The sequence below is a fragment of the Oryzias latipes genome, chromosome 18, assembly GCF_002234675.1.
Source record: "Oryzias latipes chromosome 18, ASM223467v1".
Classification (NCBI taxonomy): domain Eukaryota; kingdom Metazoa; phylum Chordata; class Actinopteri; order Beloniformes; family Adrianichthyidae; genus Oryzias; species Oryzias latipes.
The window spans coordinates 20,370,267-20,392,961 of NC_019876.2; the positions used below are offsets into that span (position 1 = coordinate 20,370,267).

The window sequence follows — 22,695 nt, forward strand, 5'->3', positions numbered from 1 at the left end:
TGACACACCAAGGCCAATAAGTACATTCTGAAATAAAACAGAGAAGAAACTGTAAAATTGTGACTTAATTTTTTAAATGGCAAATGTACCCGTGTCCAGTCCGGTAGTCTTTAACCGATTGCTGCCTTGGTCCATTAACCATAGGATCTCCTCCAGTCTGGGCAGCGTGTCCTGATGGGGTCCTTCCCAAAGATGCCACGTGTCGACCTGTGGCTGCTCCACCGACTCCTGGAGGCTGGTTTGCTGGCCTGAGGCCGCGATCCAGGGACTGGGTCTGGGCTGGAGCACTGAGGTGATCTCTGGCGTGAAGGTCAGTTGGGTGGGGAGCACTCTGGGCCTGGGTGGAAGGGTGGTTGGGGCTGGCAGGGTAGGAGTCAGATGCCATTGATCTATTGAAACAGAATGGTAAACTAGAAAAGACTCAATTCTATTCTTCTGAATAATTCAACATTGAAAAATGATCTGATAATATTTATGTCCAGACTTTTTACAAGTGAAGGCCTTTCAAAAGGTTCCACCTCACCTAGAACTTTAAGATTCACGTGTGGCAATGAGTTATTCTCATCTGCCAAGTTTTCGCACTAATTGATTTTTTTTTTCAAACATTAAATCTACTTTGCTGTCCCTGATGTTTAGATGTGGATTTGTGTATCAAACAAAATACATGACATCTAATAAGAATTCAACTTTTTATTTTCCACTAGAGGGCAGCATAAGCTTTAAAATAATTTGGCCAATAGCAGCCAGTTTCCCTACATTTAACAGATAAATACTTACATGTATGTGACCCTAATTGTTTACTTTCAAGCAGGACAAAGCAAATAGAAAACCTAACTATCAGTGTGTTAGTGTTTGTGTACCTGCTGTCAGGGGACAAGGAGCCTTCAGAGGACATGCCATGATAAGGAGAGGGGGTAAGTCTGGCGTCAGGTCTGAACTCTTTGTCATAGGCCAGGACGTTCCACTCCTGACGGCGGTTGCGAGCCTTACGCACCTTAATAAGTGAATCAAAAATTAGAGATCTTTGGTGTTATCATAAAATAATGTGGAAGAGGCTGCATCACTCCAATAAATAAAACAAAAGAACAACTAATCATTGAGAATTTGTAAATGCATTACAGTTATTAGCAGTTCTGCTAAAATCTAATACATATATTAAAAACTATGCTAACAGACAGAACTGACGACAGGTGAGGCAGGATAATGACGCCAGCCTGTCATAATGGTCCATTGTACGCAGAGATGTGACGCCATAATGGAAAGGGCAGGAAACAATGACACACAGCTCAGCAGGTACAGTAAAGTGACCATGGCATGCTTTGTTTTGGTTCGATTTTTAAAGGAAAATTTATTATTTAAAACGCAATGCATATCTGATACATGGGTGTGATTACATTTATATCTACACACACAAACTGTTAGACCCCTTGGTCTGTGTATTAAGATGGCCTGGTGGGTAGCAGACATTGCCTCAGACCCTTTGCACTCATTGTACATGGGCCGGTCCCCACTGTAAAGTATGTGGTGGCCAGAGCTTGCCGAGCTGAAGCCGGTTATGATGCCTCGCACCTGGCAGAAGAAATGCACCTGGCAGTGGGGCGTGGAAAGGAGGTTGAGGGACAAGGGACATGAAGAGAATGGACGACCACGTGCCCGGTGTCGCGCAGGTATCCGAGTCCTTCTGATACCTCCGTCCACCAGAGATGGATTTGGCGCTGGGCTCTTCCCTTGCCACTACTGAGGAATTCCCGGTTAATTAATTTTGTTCCACTTAGTAATCTGTTGAAATTCAGCGGGTTATCTCGCCTGATCACAAATACTAGGGTCATCCTCCAAAAAACGAAAAAAGATATTTGGTCCTTCCAGAAAACGGGGAAAAAGTGCCAGGTATAATGTCACGATTGACTTTGAACAGGATTGGTTTGTGTTGACATTATCATCATCACTACAAGATCGGCATAAACATTCACTGTCCTGAGAGTGAACTCACCCAGATCTTCCTAAAATGGTTTTAATAAGTTATACTTTATTAGCTTACAGTAATAATTTACTTGTGAAAAGTCACATCGTTGTCTTTTCAACTCTGTGCAATTTTAGCACAGCAGTGAGCAGGCGTTTGTCCGTCTATCCAATATGGTGTAAAATATTCAAAAGAATTGGAATCTTTTTCTAAATTATCCATTTTTTTTAAAATACCTCAAAACATATATGTACACGATCACATATTCTGTGTCATAAACACTTGACAAAACTTATAAAACCTACTCATCAATCTTTGTTGCTGATATCACCATGCAGCAGTGAGATCACGGTGGTTTGTAGTTATTAGAATTCCTTGATTCCGATTGGTTTATTATTTATAACTTCAATCCAACAAACAACATATACAATGACACATGATTGCTCATTAACGGACATTAACATTTGATGTAACTCTTGTTATGTTTGCTTAAACCAAGAATGTCTGCGCTAAAAACTTTTTTGAAGCCTTTTCGTTATATTATAAATAAAATGAAGGAGGAGGGGGGTCTTGTCATTGCTACCTCATCCAAAACAGCCGCTGTGGTTGGCAAATTCACTGTAGTGTTCAAAGACTACTCACTGTTAAAATCAGGGTTTTAAATCAAAAACTCTTACAAGTTATTGTTTAGGTTTTTACAAATGATGACATCTCATTTCAGCTTCTGACATAAATGTTGCTTTTCAAAATTTGATTTATTTTTTTGCCAGCAACTAAAAGATCTTTTGACAGTGATGGTAATGAAGACAGATTAGAGGATCCCTGTTTATACTTTTGGCTGAGGGCCCCAGGAATCCTGGGGGAACCCACAGACATTGGAGATGGCATTACTGCCTACTTCTTAGTACCGTAAATGGATTCAATATATTTAACTAAAATTATTTTTTATTGATTTAGATTTTGCAATAAAAAACACTCTGCCAAGTGACTTAGAATTAAGTCCAATAAATCTTTATTCTAACTTGTTGCACCCTAGTATAGTTCCAGCATCGTTAAGCTATATACACCCTTGGCAACACGCGTTCAAGTGGCCACTTCCAATGAAAAGTAAAATCATATTCAGGCACTACGTACAAAACGCATGGCCATTGAATCTACGTTGCCAGCTAAACCTGGTCCAATCGGGGTCTCGGATCTGGTAGTGACCTATGGGGCAGGCGGTGAAACTCACCAAGCTTAGAGCGAGATAGTTTGTCTAGTGAATCTAGGCAAGGCAACAATATTTAAAATAAAGATAAATCAAGGTCACTCTCCTCACATGATGACAATCCACATTTGCCATCACAAGGATGCTAGTAATAAACTGAACTGAATTCATTTCCCACCCAATTTGCAGGATTTGCACTGCTTTGACATTTCACGCAAAGCACCTTCCAGTATCTCTTGTGCTATCTTCGATGACCCCACCCTGACATTGACGTGTTCTCCCTCCCATGACAAAGGTGGATAAAGGTGAAAAGATTTCATGTAATCCATGGACACCAGTGAAGATCACAAATCATTGAAGAAAAAAGGTTCAAGGCACTGTCTAGTGGGTCTAGATGACCCAACTCCCAACGTCAAATTGCCTAGGATAGCACAAGGGGTATAAGTGGTGGACTAGTGGACTCTGCTAGTACAGAGGTTCTTAACCTTCTTGACACCAGGGCCCGATTTTCCTAGTAAAAAAGGGATTCGAGGCCCATTCAAATATCAACATGTTGATTTAAATTGATCTACGTCTTGTTGGATTTGAATTTAATAATTAAAGCTAGTCCTTTTATTGTTTATCAAAGTAAAACCTTGTAGGAAAAAAATTATATGTTGTGATCATCTCAAAGATATTTATTTTCACACTGAACAGGTAAAGCAGGGTCGTCATGCTTGACACAAATTAGAAACCCAAAATTATTTTTATGAATCAAATTTTATGGTAATAAAACAAACATTCTTAAAATAGAAGTTTCAAATTAAATAAACTGAAATTTCATCAAAATAAAGTGCTAATAAAAATATTACCTTAACTCTTGCTGATGAACTTGACAAATTAGCAGTCTTAATTTTTGTACTAGATGTGGAGTCAGATCATTCAGATCCCGCGGCCCCATGGTTAAAAATCACTGCGCTAGTAAACAGAAAAGAAGAAGCCCCTCCCTGCTTTTCCAGTGTGAACACCATGGGTGAAACGTGCGTTCTTGAATATAGCTTTATTCAAGAATGCAGGTCTAATAATGGTCACCAGCTCACAGATACAAAGTTTTATTTAGAGGAGAAGCACTGCAGTGAATAAATCATCACTGACCTTCTTGACTTCTCTGCTTGGATCTTCAACCTGCCTCTGCTGCTCCTGTGAGACACAGAAAGAGGGCAGCAGAGATACTGGGGTCATTTCATTATGACATATGTGGCTGAAGGATGTTAACCTGGAGCCTTTTACCAGCCACATCATCACGAGAGGTTGAATCTTACTGACACACACAATCACACAGAAGAACCTACTCACTACCCAGTAACTATAGAGACTGGAAAACAATGAGGTGGTGGAAGACTGAGCCAGCAACCAAAACAAAAACAGAGGTGAGGAGGGTGGGGGGCACTCAAATGGACACAAAGGATCAGCGGGGAGAGCAAATGAGTGAAAGATTGTCTTCTGTTCACAAACCACATACACTCAAGTTTTGAACATTACTTTCCCTCTGTCTTTGACTTCCATGTCTCAGTATGATTGTGTTAGTGTGTGTAAGTGGGTTGTGCAGGAGGAAAGAGGGGTGGGGGGGTAGCAGGACAGGGAGGTTAGGGGTAATCTTACAGAGATGGACAGGGGGCTCCTGGGTGGGGCCTGTCTGGAGTGGGGCCTGTCAGGGTGGGCCGGACAGCCCTATGGAAACATGGGAGAAAGTCAAACTGATGTGTTAGACTGAGCAGAGGTTGAGGAGGGAAGGGGCGGAGTGTGTGCGCTTTGAAGGGCCCCACAGATCGAGATGAGGCTCTGAGGATGAGCCGGCGTCCGGCAGCGTCTGCTGGGGTTCAAACTCATTGTGAAGAAGACACTGTCAGCTACGCCGGCTCTGAGCATGTCTGTATGGAGGAGCAAAATCTTCCAGGCAGAAGAGGGGGCGAGATCAAGAGGAGCAGCATTAAAGTCTATAAAAATGACGACAAACAGCAGCAGATTCATATAGCAGCAGCTGTTCAGGCATACAGAAAGAAACACAGATTTAGCTGTTTTTTGATACAATGGGAAATATCAATTATCATGAGATTTAAAATATTAACTTTTGAACAATAACAAAATAAAAAAACATGGTCATCAAATTACTATAATGTACTACAGTGACTGTACGAGTTAGCTCTTGCTCATTCATATTTGTCCTTTTCTCTTAACAGTTAATGAAAATAAACTGTTGCCCATTCAGTTGGATTACATATTTTTGCACCTCCTGTCATAAAAACTATACTGTGAAGTGATTTCTCCTCAGCAGTGTTACGTTTGAATAAACAAAAAGACTTTATAAAATACCTATTAAAACTTAGAAGACATCAATGAAGTAAGAAACTTGGTTGATATATTGCTTCCAGGCTTTACATGTAACATCCATTTATAATTTTGCACATTTTTATGTTTGTACATCTATAATTTAGCACGGTTCTAAGTTTGCATATCTGTAATTTTGCACATTTGTACATTTGCAAATTTTTAAAATTAAAGTTTTGCATGTTCAAAAATATGCATTTTTGTACATTTGCACATTTGTTGTTTTGGAGGTTTGTAGTTTTGCATGTTAGTGACTTAAATAGATAAATTGGCCGCTAAGTATTGTACAAACTATAAGAGATTGACAGGTTTTCCAAAAAGGAGTGTCCATTCCCATATTTGCACTTATCGAGATCTAATAACAATTTTAAATGACTTGAAAACTTTATAGACGTGTTAGGCACATGTGGTTAAATATGTCCAATTTGCTATGTTCTTTGCATTATTCTTCTAATGGATTATCTTTATCCTTCTAAGACAAGTCCTTTATTTGCTGACATAATTATTTGTACCTCTCAAAAAAAAAAACACACAATTTCTAAAAACCAAAAATTCTCTTTGTTTTTATTTCAGAATTGTTCTGTATGCAACAGGCAAGTTGTAAGTCAGTACATAAATATGAGATCATTCATCTCATTCAAATTGTAGCAGTTTTTTAACTGCAAAGTCTTTCATTTTTAAGAAAATTGGTAATGACATGTCTCCTAAACCAGTGGTCCCCAACCTTTTTGACCCAACAGACCGGTATGGCGTCACATATAGTTCGCCCGGACCGGTCTTTTGGATATAGGAGGATGATTATTGTAGCAAGGCTGCGATTAAGGAAGAAGAGTTGTCTATTAAATGTAGCTTTCTTTTTTTGGAAGTGGAAGGCTCCTCTTCTGTCTCCTGGCTGGGCGTTTTCCACTTGGCAAAGAAACTTTCCAAAGACGTTTGTTTTTTACTTATTTTGCTAGCTCCTGGGTTTCATTTTTTAGCGGTAACCTATCACGTGACCGAGAAGAGCGCCTTGGCCTGCATCCAGAGTGACATAGACGTAAAGAAGATAGAATCGGAGAGAATCTGGCAATTTTTCAAAATAAAACATCTTTCAGATTCCGAAATAAATAAAACAGAAGTAATGTAAGTTATTTATTCTTTCTGTGCAGCCTGGTACCAAATGACCCAAATGACTAGTACCGGTCCGTCGCCGGGGGGTTGGGGACCACTGTCCTAAACCGTCTTACTTTTAACTTATTTAAACGCAATACAAGAAATATTCCTGTTCTCATCACACGACTCAGTCTGTATGATAGAGCATTAAAAATCTGAATACTTGTGTTGGATTACTGTATGACCAACAGTTCAAATCTAATTCACATTCCTGACTTAAGCACAGAACTGAAAAGTTACATGTTTATGTAAATAATTTGAGATAACTATTGTCCTCTTCTGTAAAGTTATGTTCATATTATCATCCTTTCTTTTTTCCTAATAACATTTCATGTTCTTTTCTGTAACATATTCAGAAAGTGAATATGCTACATATAGTGAAAGGTTCTGAAGCAAACCAACAATAAAACCAAAATATAAACAAAAACAAAAAGGAACAAGGGTGCAAATGTTATGGGTAAAAACAATTGTTTGGGTGTTTTGCTTTTATCTTCGTTGTCTAAAGGCATTACATTTTGTCCAAAGTTTTGAGAACAAAATTCTTTCATTTGTAAAACAAAAGTCTATTTTTTCATATAAAAAATGTCATCCAAAACCACTGGCAAACTAAGGGGGGTCACATTTCACCCAACATCTAGTTATAGTTTTACAGGCAATTAATAACATTTCAAAAAGTTTCCTGTCCTTTTTTCAATCACGTTTCTAGGTAATAGACCCAACAAAAAACAAAACTGGGGATCTTTAGGGATATCAAAACCCATAAAAACTTCTATTGGTTTTATAATGTATGCCAGATTTGTCTGTAATGTTATACAGGACCAGATAATGTGAGACTAGTTAGCACTAATCTGTCTACATTGCCTCCAACAATGTTGCTGTTTACTTTGAAATTTGTTTACAAGTTGTAGTGTTGTAAAGAATCTGAGGATAATTTTCTATCCGTATTCCCTCCATCTCCTAGATGTAATTGTTGTTAGGTGTGTCCCGCACCAAGAGAGCCACTCACTCTCTGACAACTCAATATGTAAGACTTTTTCCAATTTTACTTTAACAGCCTAGGTCAGGGGTCAGCAACTGGCCGCTCCGTGTTGGAAAAATGTATAAGTTATCTCATATTTGCTTTTATGGGTTTGGAAACGGGTTTGGGAAAGCCAGTCTGCTGCGTGACGGATAGAACAGCGCAAGTTCAGGAGTGAATTTGCCTCAGAATGAGAGTGACACTGACAGCGACAACGAAGGAGAGACTGAGAGAGTGTGTGGCCAAGAATATCTGACGTTATTCCAGTCCGACACTGAGGAGGCAGACTTCCATGGTTTCAGTACATGGGTGCTGCGCAGAGGTTACGTTACTGCTGCTCTCAGTGACTTTTACTGGAATGTTTTTTTTAACCAGCCCTGTTAGGGCTGTCACTACCATATTGCTGCCGTGTTATTGCCACGTCACAGGTACTGTTTGGAATAGAGCTGTGATGGTGTGGGATTTTTAATCACCGCTGTGATGAAGCAGCAGGAGTTGATGTGTCGCGGTTTATCCCCCCAACACAAAATCTCCTGGTGGCCGCATCGCAATTGAATACCGGTACAAGTAATAAAATACGACGTACTATTCTTTATTAACAGATAACAGGAATATCTAACTACTAACTTTCTAACTAATGAACTAACTATACATGTGTTGTAGAATGAGTATGTGTATGTGTTTCAGCACGCTGCGTGTGTAAGGGGAAGTAGCATGAGCAGTGCAAGTGTGAGTGAGAGCACTCCGTCTTGCGCTGCACGTGCTCTCTCCTCTTTCTTACACACGCGGCGCCACGGTTTCAGCACATACACATCCTCATTCTACAACACAGGTTTCAATATGGCGGCTTATAGACAGGTGCAGTTTATGTATGTACAAAATGGTTTATCCTTTAAAAATGTAATGGCTTATAATCAGGTGCGCTTGACTAGCGAAATTGAAATTGAAAGCTTGATATCATATTCCAGTTTAAACTTGTTGACAACACTATTGCAGATGACTAGTTATCATCCCTGTTTATTTTTCTTTGAATGGTGAACCCTCCCAGCTGCTGCTGTATGCATAAACAAGCACAAAACAAAGCAAAGCTAAATGGTGAGCTCAATAGGAACAACACAAATCAAATGAAACGACCACTAAAAAAAGAATATAGCACAAATAAGCAGTAGAATAAATGATGATGATTGCTCTTTACTTTTCCAGCACACTCTCGACTCTGCAGATCCACGCAGTCCAACCAAATGTGTTTTTAGATTCAAATACCTTCTGCCGCCTTTTCTCCTTGCGTTTGTCCTCGGTAGCCTGCAGCATTTTCTCCTTCCATAGGTTGAAAAAGTAGGATGGATCGGTGTAGAACTTCAGAGCATCCTTCTTGTCATCCCTTCAGGGAAGGAACAGTTGTACAATAAGGAAATGACTCAAATTACCTTAGTAAAATCACAGACAGACTAGGTGTTGGATTTACTTAGATCTGTGTGTAAAGATGTGTACAACTTTATAGCATGTGCAATGACACTTTATGCACAGAAAACACAGGTTTGATTGTTTAACAGGCATAATATTAAGCACAATCCATTTGGCTCATTTGTCTTTGATGATTTTAGTATGAGTCTAGCAGAACACACAATAAATTGAAAAACTGCATCCAAATAGGTGCAGCACATGATTTGTGATCGAACATGCGAAAAGATTGCGATGGTTGTTTTTGCGTCTATATCCAGCACAAGTCAAAAGCTCATGTTCACCAACACAACTATGCAAAAATTGGCTGTATGGAGGAAGCGTGCAAAATCTATAAAAAATGTTGGAGGGCTGCTTTTTCTGTCCACGCAAAAACCTTTGAAATGTCAAAGGCAAAAAAATCCCTGCTTCAGTGTTGCCAACTTGGTGCTTTTTGGGTGAAGTAAGTGCTGTATGTAATGTATTTACCTTAGTTTGGCACATCGTGTTCTTGGGTTGGTTGCATAGAGAAGCCTCACCACCCTCTGTACAAAATTTTTTATCCCTCTTGCAAGGGTATTATTGGTCATGGTCAGCTCAGATGAGCACTAGACACCCAACCTGCCAAATTTTCCAAAATAATTTGCTATTTTTCATTTGATTTATCCTGCCAATATTGGTGTTCTTGTTTTCCACTCTGTCCTTTTTTTTTGCAGTACTCATCCATTTAAAAGATTTTCTAATATTATGATTCCATTTCTAAAGTTTAGTATGATATTAATTTACTTCCAATGACATCTTTATTTTCATCAAGTCAAAAATCTTTTTGCATTTGCAATGCTCTCCCTCAATAACTCTCCATGATGAAACCACTAAATCATTTTAAATACAGCTGTTTGCCCCTGCTATCCACTGCATAACCATTCTTAAGTTCATCACCCGCAAACACTAAACGAACAGTAAATACAATCTATTTGCACTGACACATACATTTGCTCTCTACATTTGGGATTTAAAGGCATATTGATACCTGCTTTGGTTACTAAAATGATAGTATTTGGGCATTATGCTAAATTCACACTGGGCATGTGATGCGCCTTTAAAATGCAAATTTAAGAATGCGTGTTTAGCATATGGTGTTCATATTAGACTGTTGCTACCCAATACTGTTGCATGTCCGCCACCTACAGTCAAAGCAGTGCAGAACTTGCTCAAGGGTTTTTCTTTCACAGCTCTATTCCGATTTATGAAATACTTTGTGTCATATAATTCTAGCTGGGCACAAACCCCAATTATTAATTTCTCCTCCATGATCCATTTTTAAACAGTAGATTTTTCATTGGAAGTGGTCGCTTGTACGTGCACTGCCAAGGGTGATGTCAACATGTTTTAAAGAAAACTTTAAGACAGCTGCTTTTGTAAGTGTAAAAAAAGAACAATTATCCTGACAGAAAGTGCAGCAAGTCCTCCATGAGTGTTTTTCTAAAGTTGTATTGCCCCACACTTGTGATTTCTGGACTATGAAAGTTAAAATGTCCCACACATTCTTCTGTTTACTAGTTTTAGTCCACTTGCATAAAGTGTAAGAACATAAAAAAAAAAAAAAAAACTAGAAGTCCGCACCAAATCTGGCCTTAGATGTGTAACTGACCTGTACGGGGTGAGTATGTTGAGTGGTGGAGGCTTGTCACAGCGATGGTACATCTCTACCACAGGGTTGGGCACTGAGGTCCTTGACACAACCTGCTGGTCCTGAATTGTGCTGCTTTTGAAAGCCTTCCTCATGTTGATGTCCTGCAAAGAGACTAAGGAAGATAAGGACAATGTTAATTCATGATATACCAGTTGGCAACCAGCTAGGCAACAGTGAAAGGAATTGACAGAACTATGCACTGTTAGCAGGCTGTTAGTAATCAAGCCTGTTAGACTGCTAACAGCCTTGATTACTCATAAACAGCTATGCAATCTCCAAGTAGATATGGATTGACACCTAAATCCTGGTCTACAGAGAAGTCCTCTACAAACTCAACACATCTGAAACCACAGCACAGTCATGGACCGGAATTTGTGTTTTTTGGCTCATGCCTTAGTCACAACTGCTCTTAAGAGTGGATCTGGGCTGTGTCCAGGTGAAAATAATCAGCAAACTTTCAGGCAGGAAATCTGTGCAAAATATCATGATTGTAGACCGCTTGGTAAGCCTGTATGGAGAAAATGTTTAAGGACCTTTTTTTTATAGGCACGCTGAGGGCGACAAGTTGTGGCAAACATCTATACAAAACATAAGGGTAGAAGTTAAGGAGGTGACAGACAGGCACGTTAGATAAACTTTTCCTTTTTTTAACCCTCCAAAACCCTGTACACTTTGCATCGGACCCGCCAGTGCTAGTCAAGTGATAAGCGAGTGTCCCTTGCGTGCAGCCTAGCTGTTAGAAATGAAGAAATGAGACAACCAAAGCATAGTTGTGTGGGCATCCAACAGGAGTCCTCTGGGCACCTACCTTTTGCATGCAAACCACATCCGCGCAGTCAGTAAGTGGCGAGCACGTTCACTAACAGTAACAATTGGAGTACAACATAAGAGCAACATAAAACAGCATCACCTGTGTTTGCAACTTTCATTATCCTCACAAATACTTCACGCATGACAATTGTATGTTCGTTTTTATGTCCCTTAAGGTGGCCACCTGAGCCTCGAGGAAACTGCGGGACACACCTGCGCTCCTTTTAAGATGCGCATGTTCCTTTCTACGACCTTTTCTATGGCCCGCGGGCCTTGAGTTTGTCTTACAATCATTAGCAAAATCCCTGGAAAAAAACAGACATGTCCTCTGTAGAAGAAAAAACAAATTTCAGCCTTACATGGGTCCTAGTGACGTGACATTTGACCCACCAGGAGACATCTGCATTTAGCTAGTGAGCTAGTTGCATGCTGAGTCTTACATGTTTTCTAGTAAAAAACTAATGCAATTAGTTCACAAGTTTTATGCTAAAATGGGGCAGCTAGTTGCTTAGTGCACAATTATGCTGTGACATTATCTAGTATGCTTATTTTGGCTTTACAAGTTCATATGTAAAGCTCTAAATGCTTTAACAAACAAACTAGTAAACAAGTTTCCTACTGCACCTTTACTCTCTGGCCACAAGGACATTATTTTTATTCTGAAAGATAAAAAAAAACAAAAACACAGGGCTGTCATGAAACCACACTGGGGTTATTCCTGAGTGGATTGGAGCTTTTCTGCAGAGCCAATAGGAGGACTTCTTCTGGATTACTCCTCCCCATTAGCATTTTGTAACACTAGTTACAGCTGAAATGTAGCTCTTTTCTAGTTCATTAGGGGACATTTATAAGAACGGACTTGTGAACTAGTGAGAAAATATTTTGCTAAATTAACTAGTTAACTAGTGAGTTTTTTGCATCACACTGTTTAACCAGTGCATTTTCTCTCTCTCACTAGTTAACAAGTAAGATTTACAGGAGTTTACTTATTGAAAATGTGCATGTAACTAGTTAACTAGTTGCCTTTTTTTATATCGCCACTAGTTAACAGTAAGCACAAACAATACCCTCTAGTAAATGTTTTAACATTACTAGTTAACTAGATCACATTTTTGGCTGTCACTAGTTACCCAGTTGTATGTTTGGCACTACTAGTTAGGCTTAAAACAGCCTGATATCAAGCATATTGATTAATGATAAAAAAGGCTTCAGCAGATCAACCCTAGCTGTGCTTGTAGCGGGAGGGGTTGCAGACAGTGCAGACACCAGCAGCATGCTGGCTGCTAGCATCTCTTGCTTTGAACGCATTAGCAGCCGGCAGGAAGGGGACCCAACGAGTTTGTACTTTTACCTTGAATGTAAAGTAAGTGCTTTGTTCCAAGTTGAAGCTTTTTTTTCACAAGGTTCAAAAAGCTTAAAAAACAATGTGCTGCATTAGTTTTAAAAAAAGTCTTGATGACGCTACTCTACGTCAAATTTACATGGTTAAAACTGTGTTTTCTTACTGTGTTGCTTATTGGCTGTGCCACAGTAGTGCACTTCTTTTTCTTTCTTTTTGTTTTTTTTAAATCGGCATGTGTATCCAGCGTATGATTCATGGTAGAACATTTTAATTTTTAACAACAAATGTGATATGTAGAAGATTCAAACAGCACAGTTTAAACGCTCAGAAACAAAAAAAATCAAGATTTTTTAAAGGTTTTTTAAGGTATTATTTCCAATGTAATAATGCAATGCCTTTAAGAGTTTTTAAGATCCCTTGGGAACCCTGCATATAGGTGCATGTAACTAAGGCTTTAATGGAAGAAAGCATAATCTTTTGTTAAATAGTAAATGGGGCATACTTGAAAAGCGCTTTAGTAACTTCCTAGAAAGACCAAAGCTCTTTATAGTCACAGTCCCGGCTGTCACAGTCCCCACAGTTGGCTCTCCCTGCGATACGGCTCCCGGGCGGGGGAGACTTTGGGCTCAACATTAGGTGGGCTTGGGGGCTGTTTCATCAATCGGAGGTCAGTCTTAAAGCAGTGCTATAATACCCTCCTTCCTCTCGCGACACCTTATTAGGTTGACAAGAGGGTGTATCAACCTGTGATGCACCATGGGGGGGTAGCTACTTGACTGTGGTCCCCCTACCAATGGTTGCTGCATGGATTCGGGCCTCTCTCCTCTTGGTTTTAACTTATTTTAGACATGTAGGACCCTTGGTGGAAGGGTGCTTGGACATCTCTGAGAAATCAGGAGATGTGCTAAATATCAGGAGATATTTAGCTTCTCCTTTCTGAATAGAAATACAAGAATAGGAGGAATGGACTGCTTATTAAAATGGTTTAATATTTTATATTGATAAATGTATAAAATTAGAAAGGGAAGCAGCTGGAAATTATATCTACAAAACTCAATGATGTTAAGATATTCATTCAAATAGTTTATTATTTAAAACCAATGGCTGTGGTAGACTACAGTTTTATCAATTGTTTCAAAATAAATTCACAACCTAATTTTAAAAAAGGAAACACAACAAAATGAAAACATCAATGTCAGAAGTCAGAACTCTGTCTTTCCCCCTGGTAGGAGCAGTCTCCAGAGTACTAAAGCACTTCATCTCCCTGCACACCTAGGGTGCACTTCCTGGATGCCATACACCTCATTCACTCAATAAATCACAGTCTACTTAAGCACTGTACTGAGTCACACTCAGTGGGAAGTATTGTTTGTACTGTGCCTTCATTACTGAGTGTTGTTTTTGGACCTGATCTGTTTGCCTGCTGCCTGCCCCAACTCTTGCCTTGATCCTGATTACCCTTGTTACTTCTCTTATGCTCTCATGATCGTGATTGACCCCTGACTGCCTGGCCCTGATTTAGCTTTGAGGACTCTAAGCTGAGCCAATAAACTTGCTGCATTTCGATCCAGCCGTCTGCCTGTTCTTGTAAAAAAAAAAGTAGTATTTATAAATACACAATTTAAGAAGTTAAAAATATGAATTTGAAAAATTAAACCTGTTTTTTTTCCTCCTAAAACAGGATCAATAACCCAAAAAAATGCTGTTAATATTTGACTGTGTAGCTTTACTAACGGCACCCCATACACACCAATGGAGTGACAGTTGTGCAACAGAGACAGATTAGGGTGTTGGAAGACGTTGCATCACCTTAGCATGCATCTTATGATCTCACACACACAAAGACACACACACATGCACAATGGCAGGAGCCTACATGTGGATACTCTACATGTGTTCCACAGACAGGGAGGGAGAGAAACCCTGCATGTGCCAATCTTCTAACCTCATTAGATGTTTAACACAAAGCCATCAGCTAAATGGATAAACAATCACACATCCCACATTGGCAGGATCAAGCCACATCATTGTAGACTTTGATAAAGTTGAGTCACACAAACGTGACAAATGTCACTGACAGTGATTTATGAAGCCTGACTGAAATTCTGTGACTCAAGGCCCGTGGGCCAAATGTGGCCTGCCATGTCATTTTATGTGGCCCATGAGAGCATAAAAGTTTTTTATTTCTTAAAATAAAAATTAAAAATTGGTGTGTATTTATACATTTCTAGAGGGAATTGGACTTGAAAAATCGAATTGGGCAACTATGCATTAGTACTTAAACACTGTCAATTTAACCTAACCTGACAGAATCAAATTTAAAAGGATTTTTGCTAGAGTAACAAGCAAACATATGTTTTCTATGCAACTGTAATTGTCACTTTAAAAAGTCATATTAAATAAATCAAAAAATTATTTAACATTAAGGAGTAGTTACGTTTATTTTTCATTACATTTGGGTACATGTATACGTTATGCCTTGTGCTATCTAAGATGACCCCACCCTTACATTGACGTGTTATCCCTACCATGACAAAGGTGGATAAAGGTGGAAGGATTTCATGTAATCCATGGACACCAGTGAGGTTCACAAATCATTGAAGAGAAAAGGTTCAGCGCACTGTCTAGTGGGTCTAGATGACCCATCTCCCAACGTCAAAGTGCCTAGGATCGGACATGGGTTATATGTGGCCCTTTGAGGACAACCACTATGCTGATGTGGCCCTCGGTAAAAATGAGTCTGACACCGCTGGTTTAGAAGATGACAGTATTGTCCGCTGAATTTAGCCTCTGACCGCAAAGACTTGCTCTTCAAACACTAAGGGGCGATTGGCTGCTTGATCTGTGTGTGCTTGAGTGCACGTTTGCAGGCAGAGCACTCTGCAGTGTGCTTGGCGTTTGATCCTGCCGTCTTTAACTCCCGTCCCTGCGGCCAAATAAATAATCCAGCGAACGACTAGCTATTGCAACTTTTATTATGACATGTCTTCAAACAGACCCCCTTGCTCTCCATTTGGATTTTCTCTTTACATCCAAACTAGCATTTATGTGTTAGATCATAAACATCAGTGCTTCATATACACTCCAGTTTTTCCTTCCTTGTCGTATTTGTGTTTTTTTTAAATCTGTTTCTTGTATCTTGAGTATTGGGTATTGTGTGAAAGTTCTTTTTGTATCTGTGTAGGTTTTTTCATACTTTGTTTCAGGTGCTCTGGATTGGTATCCTAAAGACTTGTGACTGCACTGGATTAGAGGGACAAAGACTGGTGGCATCTAAGGATTGGAGGATGAGACTTTAAAAACCTGGCATCTTCACTGCCCCATGGGGGGGTGGGGGGAGTTTTGGGCTGTCGCTTCTGGATTCAGGCTTGAAAAATAATTTGGTCCAGCAAGTCCACCTAATTGTGTCCAGATGGAATCCTGAACCTTATTTTTGGTATGTATTCAGACTGCCGTCCTGTTCAGGACCAAAGCTTGTGAATAAAACCACGTGACTAAAGATCTCTTCAGTCATTGGCCAGGAATTACAAGGGTGGGGCAAAGCAACCGGAGGCAGAAGTTATGTGGAAGTCCTGCGCTCAGCAGTCCTTGTCGGGATAGTTTACCTAGTCAAACTTTATACTTCGCTCACCAATTTTTAACGTCCGTATCAACGTCAGGTACAACATCCTTTACTCGCTTTTTCTTTTGTACAGCGGAGGCATGCTGTCAAAATGAGAAATGCTTTTCATTTTCAAAATGAAGCTGCATTTTTGACTGAAAATTAAAATGATAAAAGGAATCCGCCAAAATGCTTTTTCATTTTTTTCTTCAACACCGCTTATTCTGTCACTTAATTAAAATGATAATGAAAATGGTATTTGACATTTCATTTTCAAAAAGTTCTCTGACCAACCGCTGAGTGCGTGTTGGTCCAACCAGCAAACGCTTAGCATGGCGAAATCTGCTATAGCTGTTAATGGGGCTCCAGCTGTAATCCAACAGGAAAATCAGTGCAAAGCTGCATGAGACTATCATCTAAATGTGCTTTTATTACTGTTGTGATTATTAATAAGGGCCTGCTCGCTCATATTTTTTTAAATCCGTGCGGTCAGTGCTTTTTTCTTCGCTGCAAGTTGAGGACCCGAAAGTGGGGTTAGCATTAGGCTAATATGTGCTAAATTAGCCGTGGAGGTACTTAAAACTCCGAACAGGCAATGAGCATCTTGGATGTAAATATGTGGGAATTACATCAACCTTTATTTTGTTCTGGACATCACTGAAAACACAAATTCATATGATGGTTTCTCAGATCGTAGCAGCACTTCCACCTTCGGGAGTTTCGATGAACCGCGGTGCGTCCGCAGAAGGGGAGATGCTGCTACATAGTCCTGAGAAGCTGTGTACAATCATCAGAAGTTCACAACCATCACAAAGCCCTCTTCTCTGCCGCTAGCACAAAGCTACACTGCTCCTAGCATGTCTGTGTCTCTTAGCAGCCGGACACACGGAGATAGCAATGACGTCATCGCCCCGCCTCCCCCGCTGGAAATGCTTTTTCGAATTGATATATGCGACACTATACGCAGGGTGGATGTGAAAATGAAAATGCTATCCCCTCTTTGTGTTTTTGTTTTAATTATGAAACAGAATAAACGGTTTTTAAGTAGAAAAGGAAAAAGCATTTTGAAGCATTGATTTTTGATTTTAATTTTGAGTCATTTGATGCAGCTTCATTTTAAAATTGAAAAAGCATTTCTGTAAATCCATTTAATTGTTAAATTAGACATTTCTAAATGAATTTTGCTACACATTTACCAGAGAACTTTTTGAAAATGAAATGTCAAATACCATTTTCTGTATCATTTTAATTAAGTGACAAAATAAGCAGTGTTGAAGAAGAAAATGATTGCTTTTTCATTTTAATTTTGAGTCAAAAAACGCAGCTTCATTTTGAAAATGAAAAAGCATTTCTGGTTGTGACTATTATTTTTAATTATACTACAGAATCGCTTCCATATTCTGCAAGGTGGTTACTGGTAAAAAGACAACTAAGATTCTACGCTGATAAGTGTTTATGACTTATAGATTGTGGGGAAAACAGTGATATGTATTCTTCATCTGACCACATTTCAATAAGTTACGTTGTCTTATTGTTGTGATGTTATAGTATTGTTTATAAGATAATTCTCATAAGGAACTACAAGGTAGCCTTTAGGATGGCATCAAAGCAGTGCTAGGCACTTGCTGCTTAAAGACACACGGGAAAGCATGTAAGAATCTCAGGGTGTATTTAGACTGGACTTATTTGGTTCACTTAAAGTGAACAATAGTTTGTTTTCCCCAATTATCCGGATCAAATTTTCCGTCTCAATACATCCAAGCGAACCCTGGTCAGAAACCGTTCTCTGACCCATCTTTCAAGGTGGTCTCAGTTCGTTTCCAATCAGACTGAGCTTTGGTTGTAAAGACTGTTAGGATCGAATGCAGGTCCTCATCAGTGAGATGAAACCTGTCTGCTGTTTATTAATCTTCATCACTGAGAAGAGCTGCTCACACAGGAATGAGCAACCAAACATGCACAAGGTTGGAGCCACATGCAGACAGAGCTGGGGAATATCTGCAGAAATGGAGTGAGTAAACTGTGCAGCAGTCATACTTTTCCTTCAGTGTGCTTACATACTGCAGTTCAATCAGCTCCATCTAAATCCGCACAGGTGCAGTTCAAAAACGGGTTACAAAGAAACTATAGTACTTTATTTTTCTTCAAATCTCCCAAAGCTCCGTGCAAAGTCATTCTGCTCAGCTTCTCAGCAAAGTCCATATGTGATGTTTGTCTCAAAGCACCAAGCTGAACCGCTGCATCATGGGATCTGTAGTTGATATGGTAACAGCGCTACATTTTGACAGGCAACTGAAGTGCTGCATTAAGGGTTCTGTTTTGATTTGTTACCAGCTCTACATTTTGCTGGGCCATTAATAACAATAATATAACATGATCTTGTGGCCAGATACAATAAGACGGCGGGCCGGTGGTGGCCCGCGGGCCTTGACTTTGACACACGTCAAGAATAGATCTAATGACTTCCTGCTTGACACTGAGCAGAATGCTACATTTATAGCAGCATCAGCAACGCATGTTTAAGTGACCACTTCCAATGAAAAGTCTATTTAGACACAAGAAAATGGGTGCTTAGGGCTTCCGTGTTCAAATCTCTTGCATTCACTGAAGTTTTAAGTCCGTTTTCAGGCTTTACGAACAAAATACACAGACATTGAATCCATCCACATTCAAAGTTAAACCAGTTAAACTTTGACCAATTAGGAATTTGGTAGTGATATTTGGATGGTGTCCTTTTTAATTCATGGAAGTGCCAACCGTTTAAAAATGGATCATGGAGGAGAAACGAATAACTGCAATTCAGTGTGAACACCATGTGCTAAAAGTAATTTAAGGAACCCGTGTTCAGCGTGTAGATGTATAAAACTTAGGAAATATTGATAAACTGAGAGAATAGAGAGTAGAATGATGCGGGTAAGAAAGAACAGAGAAGAGATTTCAGCAAATAAGAGGGAGTCAAAGAAGGAGAAGACATGCTGAGCAGCAGAATGACTAGGCAATATCAGCAAGAAGAAAGAGGAGGAATAGTACAGCCGAAATATGGAACAAGAGAAAAAAACTATTATTTCAGAAGACAAATAGTAAAAGAACATTTAAAACTGAACAAAAAGGTGAGAGGATGAAGAGAAAAAAACTATGAAGGATAAAATTACAAAAGAAGAAAGAGACATCAGAAAGAGAATGCTTAATTAAAGAAATAGGAAATCAAAATCCCCCGAAGTTAGGGGAAGCCTCCAGTCTCTTAGAACTCAGTGAATGTGATTAATCATCTGCTGTATTCGTTCCACAAACACTGAAATCCATTCTGTCAGAGTAAATGCCTTTTAATTAACACGATAAAAAAACACCTGACCTTCAGAGACAGTGAAAAGCGTAATGATGTAAAACCATCTGATTCACACAACAGCCAACTGTGAGAACAGAACACCCACAAGAGTGTGTCAGGGGTGTCCCAGGCTTCCAGAGATTAACTTATCTCTGGAAGGCTTTCTTCTGTCAGCTGTCCATTGAAACGTCGCCACACTTGCAAAACAGATGGGAATAAAGTGACCAAATGTATCCAGCAGAATCTAAACAACTTAATCAAACACAAGTGGAAGAAAAGCTACTGTTACTATCGTACATACTGTAAGCACATTCAGCACTTACACAACAAACCTGATCACCAAAGTGATCCTAAGGAGGAGAACACCTTTACTTTACACACCTTCCTCTACGGTGGAGTCGAGTTGAGTGACTTTCACAGCCAGCTGGTCCACCCTCTCCTGCAGGCCGCTCATCCTCAGGTAAAAACTGTTGGCTTCATTAAACAGTTCTCCGAAGATGTCCTCTGCATGCCGACCTGCAAACATGCACACATGTAAATATCCACTCAGCTGATTGACTGTCATGCAGGAAACCTTGCTTCGCTTTCCTAGGTGGACAATGGGCTATAAATCTAGTGTGGGTCCTCAGGCAAGACCCTTCGACCCTTTAATGTTGGTGATTGTGTATTACCACAAGTGGTTTGCTATTAAAAGTTTGAACATTAGTAATTATAATAATAAATGTGAATGGAAGTAATTATTCTCTTAGGCAGTTAAACAAAAACTTAAAAAGATTTGACTGTGGTAAAGAACAAAGATTTTAAAAAATACACAATTGCAAAATACATCAGGGAATGTGCCAGTAAATAAAGCCTAGCAGAGCCTTGACATCCTGATTTACTGGTGGACCACAAAGAAAGCCATCATGCCGGGCCGTACTACATTTGATCCTTGCTATAAGCAGGATCCTGTGAAATCCTCACCAACTTTAACTTGGCTCACTAACTTGGTCTGTCTATAAACTATGTCATCCAAAATTGAAGGGCTGCTGAAAACACAAGGCATGGTGTTCAGAACTGACCCTGAATTTATGAATGTAGTTTATTTACCATTCTGGATTCAGAAACCTTATAATGACAACTCCAACATGAATTAGAGTAAAACTATTGATTGAGTTTGTTTGCTATTTTTTTTTTTTTTTGTGTTAACTTGTTTTTTTTCTGTGCTTACAAGACAAAAAATCCACAACAAAAGATAACTAGATAAAATTATGAGACAACTCTTTCTGCACTCTCCATCATCTTCAGCTGGTCAGGTTGCCTCCCTACTGTGTTGTTAACAGTTCTGCCTGGCATGTTCAAAGTCTGGCCCTGGTGCCAAATGCAGGCCCCTTACATGTTGTGCAAGTGTTCACTATTACCTGTCGCCTGCAGCATACCCGTAGAAATATTTGCATAAAAACATTTTCGCTCTATGGGCTCACTAAACTCCTGCGGGCCACCTACAGTGGGGATTAAACGTTTAGGCACCCCAAGTAAAATGTTATATTATTGTGCATTAAGAAGGCAAGGAGAGATGAGAAATCTTCAAAAGGCATCAGATTACAGATGAAACTTCTTGTAATATGTCAAAAAATATGCTTTATTATCATTATTTACCCTTTCAAAATAACAGAAAAAAAGAGTGGCAAATGTTTGGGCACCCTGCATAGTTAATACCTTGTACTGCCCCCTTGGCAAGTATCAGAGCTTGTAAATGCTTTTTTTGTAGCCAGCCAAGCATCTCTAATTTTTTGTTTGAGGTATCTTCATCCATTATTCTTTATAAACGTCTTCCAGTTCTTTGAGAAAAAAGTTCAGTTTTAACCATGTCGGTCTACAGAACTTCCTTCCAAAATACATTAGGCTTGTTCATATGTTCATTTCATTCAGACAACTTGTGCAGTAAAGAAGATTTATTCCACATTTCTTTTAGTTTAGCAGAAGATTTATTCCATATTTCTTTTAGTTTGGCATAAGGCTCCGTTCAGATACACAAAACAAAGATCTCCATAGAAAACTCTGGGTATTAAACCATCCCTAACGGAGCTTACAGGTGGAAGCCAGGGAGGAGGGTGGCGTGACTAACGCAATTCAATTCAATTCAATTCAATTTTATTTGTATAGCCCAAAATCACAACAACAGTCGTCTCGATGGACGCAGAGCTCGCGGAAATGGAAGAAGAGGATTGGACCTCACCTGGAACTTAAGTAAGACGCTGAACAGGTGAGTTAATTGGACTGAACCGCCCGCAGGGAGGAGTAACCAGGTAAACGCACTGCTCGAGTTGTCTGCCCGAAATACTCCCAGGGTTGTTCACTTGTGCACTTCAAACGTTGAATTTTGTGGTGAGGACATAGAAGAGGTTTTCTTCCTATGACTCTTTCATGAAGACCATATTGGCCTCTTTACAATAGAACACTGCATCACAACTGCATAGTCTGCCAGGTCTATCTGGAGGGGTTGTGCTCTGTCTGAGATTTTTCTTGGTCTTCCACATTTTGCTTTAACGTCAGCTGTTCCTGTTAACTGCCATTTCTTAATTACATTCCGAAAAGAGGATATTTCCATTTTGAAATGCCTAGCTAACTTCTCGTAGCCTTCTCCTGCTTTGCTAGCATCAACTATTTTCAGTTTCAGTGTAGACAACTGCTTGGAAAATCCTTTACTGCCAATTGTTAGGGCAAGGTCAGATGAGTCAGATTATTTAAAATTTAAATGTGTTTATAATTTATTATATTTCAGACTCAAATCACCTAAT

General features: G+C 39.5%; 1 protein-coding gene across 3 annotated transcripts in view; it reads right to left on the bottom strand.

Annotated features, from left to right (window-relative positions):
* The window catches only part of LOC101165595 (wiskott-Aldrich syndrome protein family member 3), a 61,243-nt gene that overhangs the window by 6,252 nt on the left and 32,296 nt on the right, over positions 1 to 22,695 (bottom strand). Inside the window, exons 3-9 of one of the 3 annotated variants that reach the window (XM_023966126.1) lie at positions 20,297 to 20,431; positions 10,796 to 10,949; positions 8,968 to 9,085; positions 4,809 to 4,877; positions 4,302 to 4,346; positions 861 to 994; positions 90 to 359 (exon numbers count right to left, since the gene is read on the bottom strand). In XM_023966126.1, the coding sequence (XP_023821894.1) occupies positions 90 to 359; positions 861 to 994; positions 4,302 to 4,346; positions 4,809 to 4,877; positions 8,968 to 9,085; positions 10,796 to 10,949; positions 20,297 to 20,431 (925 nt within the window). Of the gene's footprint in view, positions 1 to 89; positions 390 to 860; positions 995 to 4,301; positions 4,347 to 4,808; positions 4,878 to 8,967; positions 9,086 to 10,795; positions 10,950 to 20,296; positions 20,432 to 22,695 lie in introns of all 3 variants that reach the window. The other 2 variants (XM_023966125.1, XM_023966127.1) reach the window with 2 other exon arrangements.